The 6,000-nt window shown below is 41.5% G+C and overlaps 1 protein-coding gene across 5 annotated transcripts in view; it reads right to left on the bottom strand.

Moving 5' to 3' along the window:
- Positions 1–372: 372 nt before the first annotated feature.
- The window catches only part of LOC147730374 (serine racemase-like), a 73,960-nt gene continuing 68,332 nt past the window's right edge, over positions 373–6,000 (bottom strand). For 4 of the 5 annotated variants that reach the window (XM_086955179.1, XM_086955181.1, XM_086955178.1 and 1 more), the window contains exons 7-8: positions 3,630–3,839; positions 373–2,024 (exon numbers count right to left, since the gene is read on the bottom strand). In XM_086955179.1, the coding sequence (XP_086811305.1) occupies positions 1,824–2,024; positions 3,630–3,839 (411 nt within the window). In that variant the 3' untranslated portion in view covers positions 373–1,823. The remainder of the gene's footprint in view (positions 2,025–3,629; positions 3,840–6,000) is intronic. The other variant, XR_015308379.1, reaches the window with a different exon arrangement.

The following is a 6,000-nucleotide window of genomic DNA, read 5'->3' as shown; positions in this document are numbered from 1 at the left end:
TTAAGAGTGGGTATATGCTAGCCATAGCTATGTATATTATCCTTTCCATATTGCAGGATTCAAACCAAGCAGGTCAGGTTACAGACCCGCCAATGTCTTGCCTGTCGACATGTTTCAGCGTTCATTGGTATCTCAGGCCGGGTCCTTCTTCAAGACAGTAGGTCTGAATGGATTCTGAGTATTAATGGTGAGAGATAGTGGGTGTTACATTCCAACAACAGCTCTTGCTGGAATCAAATGTGCTTTACCTTCAGTCTAGAACAGAGAAACAGTGGTTCCTAATACTTCATTCCACATGATTAAAGTTTCTATTATTAATCAAGACTTGATATTTGGGATCCATTGTTCCCCAGTCCATTAAAGAAACAACACTTCTCTTTCAAATTTCTTTATTTATAAATTTAAAACATATTAGGAAAAGATCATGAGGAAGGACAGCAAAGTAAATAGATATAGATATTTACATACTAGCTTTCTAATGCATACATACATGCCCATATCTGTTATACCGTAATTCCAATATCGCACATGTAACTGAGTGTAGTCATGACAGCACAGTGCACAGGTGAGGTTGAAGGAATACATACAGACAGTACTTGTACAAACGGTGTCCAGGCTGAATCAACTGAAATGCAGAGCAGAGGGCAATAGTTCATCACCCATACTTGTGTATGATTAGCTAGATTCAATGTGGTGGGTTTAAATCTATTGCTGTTGAGATTGTTCCATGAGTTCCTAACATTGTGCCTTCTGCAACACTGCACGGTATTACAGGGACCATTAGTATTACAGAATCACTGGCAATCACTGGCTTGTAAGGGCGTTAAAGGACCCAGAGCCACCACTGTTGAGGTTACAGGGACCATCAACGTGGGCCTGTTCCCACTGCTGCTAGCAGTTTGATGAGGACCCTGCACTGGCCCCATCGAGTGTTACAGAGCCTCTAAGGGAGGACTTTTCTACATCACTGCTGAAAGCGTAGCAGCACTGCTAGGCATGGGTTCTTCCTCATTAGTGCTATGCATGCTACGACTCCAGCCATTGGGCCCTTTGCTGACCATGTTACAGGGACTATTGCCATGGGCTTTCTCATTAATACTAAAGGTGTGATGTGGACGTCAGCTGTGGACCTGTGAAATCATTGTTGAGTGTCTTACAGGAACCCTAACTAGGAATTCTTCATCCATGACTATTATCAGTGTGGCCGGAATCTAATGTGGAACCCATGTACACCACTAACACTAGCCAGGATGTAGGCAAGTCCTTAGACCCCAGCCTCAATGTGTAACACCCAACCCACGCGAAGAATAAAAATCCCTCTGGCGTACCAGCATGTTCCCATACAACGGGAACTATAACCTAGACTCCTGATGCTGACCCCTCCTGCTTTAGCTGGGAGTGAGGACGCAGCTGGGATTAGGTACTTCCATGAAGCCCAAAACTTGGAATTTTTTGCATGATCCATGAAGAGTTGGAAGGATAATTTATTTTAAAATCCTGTACGGAATGGACATGGTGAACTAACATGGTTTATGTCTCTAGTGAATGGTGATTCCTGACTTTTCTCTTTAAAGAGGGGAGAAGATGTCTTGTTTGGTGGGGACAATTACAGTGCATGAACGTTTGACTGAGCTGTCTTGGGACTAGTTGTAGTGGGCTCAGCTCTCATTACCAGGTGAAGAACAGGATCTGTTTGGTGTTTCCTTGCAACATTCCATGATTTGACATAGATGAAGGAGGATGTCATTGATTGAAATCTATAGTGCTTATTTTTAACTTTGCGATCATCACCTGTATATCCTTGTTATATTCTGCAATGTTTTTCAGGAAGAAGCCGTGTCTTCGGGGTTCTGAAGCCAGTCCAAACTACCCAGGTCTACGTTTCCTCCACAAAGCACCACACAGATGTTCTGCATCTCCCTAGAGAGGGCCTGGAAACGCTGTGAGAGCACAACTGCCACTCCAACACCCGCCGTGGGTTCGATAACCAGCTTCATCCGCTCCCACACTAGCTGGGTCGCCCGCTGTTGGGACAGAGTAGCAAAGACAAATATTGGCTAACACTCTAGCAGACACCACAATTTAAGACAGAGAACCCTCAGAGATGACGTTGAACACTTTTGGATTTAATGAAGTAATTAATTCAGATATACTGGCATGGAGAGGAATCATATTAGTCATTACTGATGCTAGAAACTATAACATAACACGCTGTGGACTAGCAAGTAAGAAATCATAGAATAGAAAACAAAATAAATTAAATGCTATTTTAGAGAAAACAGTAACAAAGAAACCTAGGAAATGTGACATGATCTTCACTACTTCCATATCTCAAAATTATTTTATTTAGATTATATCGGAGGTGAACAGTCCTTTAATATAAACTATCAGAAGGAAAAGTTCCCTGATGACAACAAAATGTTTCAAAAAGTTACAGCTCGCCACTGACTTCTGATGTGATTTACAGGTTATAAGTTTGAATTTCATTAAAGCCTTTCATCCTTCCCAATTGAATCCAGAGTGTGCCATTAAACTGGTTAAAGATAAAAGAGGCTATATACAGGCTTAATGTAGCAGAGGTGCAGTAATAAATGCTATAAAACACACATTATTACTAATTGTATTTGATAGGAACTGCCATCATTACCAACAATGCATTGAGGTTCTAAGTTGGTTTAGTACAGAGGACACTCACATTTCCTGTTTTTTAGAGTATACTATAAAGGACAGTATTAAAGCCACATGTAACTGTTTGGTTTACTACAGCATTGTTGGCTTAGATATTGGCTTTAACTGTGTCCCACAAACACAAGAGAAGAGGTGCTATTTGTTTCTTGGAGTGGGGTGGGGCAATTGCCAATATCAAGCGTGAAAATAACTCAGTAACATGTTGTAACTTGTACTGTTGCTTTGCATCTTTTCCCTTAATTACCTGTTCCCTGGGTTGACAAAGAGACAGTTGTAGTGTGTGAGCTTAGTGTCAAGGATGCTGCTCCTGGTGGGGCTAAATTTCTTATCTTCTAATTACCATCTAAACCTGTAACTAAGCTTAACCCCTTCACTGCGGCGGCTATTCCGCCGCAGTGCTAAGGGGGCGGGGCGGCCGCATGCTGGTGACGGAACCGCTCCGTCACCAGCGTCGGTGGCGCTTTGCTTATGACGGAGCAGTTCCGTCATGGCCCGACCCGCTCAATAGAATGCTCAGCGCAGGTGCGGAATTCGCGCCGAGCATGAGCAGGGAGCGGGCCATGAAGGAACCGCTCCGTCATCAGCACTGCGCACCCGCAGCTGATGACGGAGCGGTTCCGTCATCAGCATGCAAAGGGTAATAAACCTCTTACTTATAACCTACTTCATGGCTACCTCTGGACTTCTTTTGGATTGTAACATAACTATTTTCACAATTCTGTGAATTTTCTCCTTGACTGTTATGGGACAACACCATATAACAATTATGCTGACCACTCTCTTTTAAAGTGAATGTTTGAATAGTGCTTCTCCTGAGTAGAAACACACTTATACTGTCCTCTTTCAGCACAGCAACACATTTTTTTGCTGTACCTCAGCCTCTACCACTTTGGGGCTGGTCTCTTTACTCACATCGGCAAGTTAGATGACCCAGTCTATACCTTTATTTCCTCCTCGCTGACTGTGAACACGTCATCCACCAGACGGCGGATTACAGGCCAGGTGTTTACTCCGATGCTTGTCTTGATTGCATCAGCAATGGTTTCTGGGGGTGCTGGATTGGGGGTCAGTTTGTCGTTCAACTTTGACTGGAAGCAGTCATCTGCGTTCTTGGGTTCAGCCGCGAACACCTTAACATCTGGCCTCAGTGCCTGTGGAAAGAATGAACTTGTGAGGCCAAGTAGGAGTTCCTCTCTGTGTGAGCAATGTGGTTTGTGAGAGGAAACTGGTGAAAAGGGAATGTTGGGTGATGATGGCATGGTGGTTGAAGTAAAATCAGAAGGACAATCATTGGATACAGAATCTCTGAATAAAATGGTGTCTCTAACTAATGATGTAGGAGATAAATTGTCACAAAAGAAGTCCATGCCAGAGTTTTCTCCATCCAATTCTAAAACATAAAAAAAATCTTTTTAGCAGAGAACATGTTTAAAGCTTGATCATGAGTGATCTTTACAATATTCCTTCTATTCCACCACCCCTTTCCATTTAGTAAAATAGCACTCTTAGCCATTTAAATGCCTTTAACAGGTAGAGTGAATCTGGACTCTCCTTTCTTAACCCTGTTTGTTTTTTTAACCAAAACCCAGTCACCAACTGAAAATGAAATATCTTTTGTGTTTTCAGAGTCTTTATGATACAAAGAAATGCATTATGTTTGCATTTCACAGCATCTTAAATTTTGTGCAAATCATCTTTGGAACCTACACTGGCATTGGTTATGTCTTTAACCCAATAAAGACACAAATATGAACAAGCAACTCTGTTGCGCAATAATTTGAAAGGAGAAATTCCTGTGGTACTATGAGGAGTGTTATGATAGGTCCATATCTTTTAAAAAAAAATTCTTTCACCTGAAAACCACCAGACAAAGCAGTCTGAATTCTCGCCTTCAAAATCTGTTGATGCGTTCAACAAGACCGTTTGAAGAAGGGGAGTAGAGTGCAACAGTAAAATGTTTAATACCTAGATCCTGAACAAATTTCAACATTTGATGTGAATTAAATTACGTACCATTATCTGTCACAATTTCTTTGGGAGGACCCTCAACATCAAAAATTCCTTAAAAAATGTTTATGACGGTATTGGTGTCAGGAGACGACACAAAATAAAAATATACCCACTTTGAAAAATAATAAATTAAAACTAAAAGATGTTTTTTCTTGCGGGAAGGAGATCAAAGAGGCCCGCAAAGTCTAGAGCAACTTTTTCCCAAGGTAAATCAGGTAAGGGAACCATGTAAATATTTGGTTCAAAAGTTCTTCAATGTTTGTCGGAGATTAAACAAGTGCTGCATTCTGAAATCCACATCTTTACTTGAGAGTCAAGAACAGGCCACCAGTAAAATTGTTTTAAATTTCGAATGGTGGCTGACACACCCATATGGCACTCATGACTCTTTTTAAATAACAAATATCTGAGATGTTTGGAAGGAACTAAAGAATCATGTCACAATAAACATCCATCAACAATAGATAATTCATCCGAAACCTGTGCAAAGGGTTTGATATTACAAGAAAGGTTTCTCTCATGTGGCCATCCCAACTTAATGTAAAACATGACAGTTTGAAGAAGAGTGTCTTCATTAAGTGCAGACAACCATGACGCTTTAGAAAATAAAGAATTCTCATCCAAAATGTCACTAACAAGAGCTACAATACACTCTACCTCATCAGGAACAGGTGAAGAAGTATCGTTAATGGGCATTCTTGAAAGGCAATCTGCACGTCCATTTCTACCACCAGGTAAATATTTGATAGAGAAATTATACTCATGTAAATTGGATGGGGTGCGCACCAACCTGGCTGAAGCTTTACCTGTACCGTTACCGTTAAGCATGAAAATAAGAGGCTTCTGGTCAGTGAAAATTGAAAAGTGAGTACCCCAAAGAAAAGTCTTACATTTCTCAACTGCCACAGGCAAGTGCCTCTTTGTCAATGGTACTGTAATTTTTTTCAGAGGACAATAGAGGGCGTGAAGCGTAAGCAACAATGTGTTCCTTGTTTCCAAAATGTTGTGACAAAACAGCGCCTAAATCTAATTGGCTGGCGTCAACCGTTAAACAAAAAGGCTGGCCAAAGATGAAAGGTGGAAAAACCATAGGAAATGATGGACAGAGCGTTGACAATACAAGCACTCACCCCCAGTCAACTGATCTGGGTTTAATCCATCACCGTTCTTTAACCTACTCTTTCACCCCAGTTCAGACATGGCCATATGCAAATCAGTCTGACCCTGTGCCTCATGGGAACAGTCCAGCCCGAACTGCCAAGCCATGCCTACCCTGGACCGGAAACAAGCTACCGATGACCG

The sequence above is a fragment of the Lissotriton vulgaris genome, chromosome 2_1 (assembly GCF_964263255.1).
Source record: "Lissotriton vulgaris chromosome 2_1, aLisVul1.2, whole genome shotgun sequence".
Lineage (NCBI taxonomy): Eukaryota > Metazoa > Chordata > Amphibia > Caudata > Salamandridae > Lissotriton > Lissotriton vulgaris.
The sequence above is the reverse complement of the archived record's forward strand: the minus strand, read 5'-3'. Positions and strand labels throughout refer to the sequence as shown.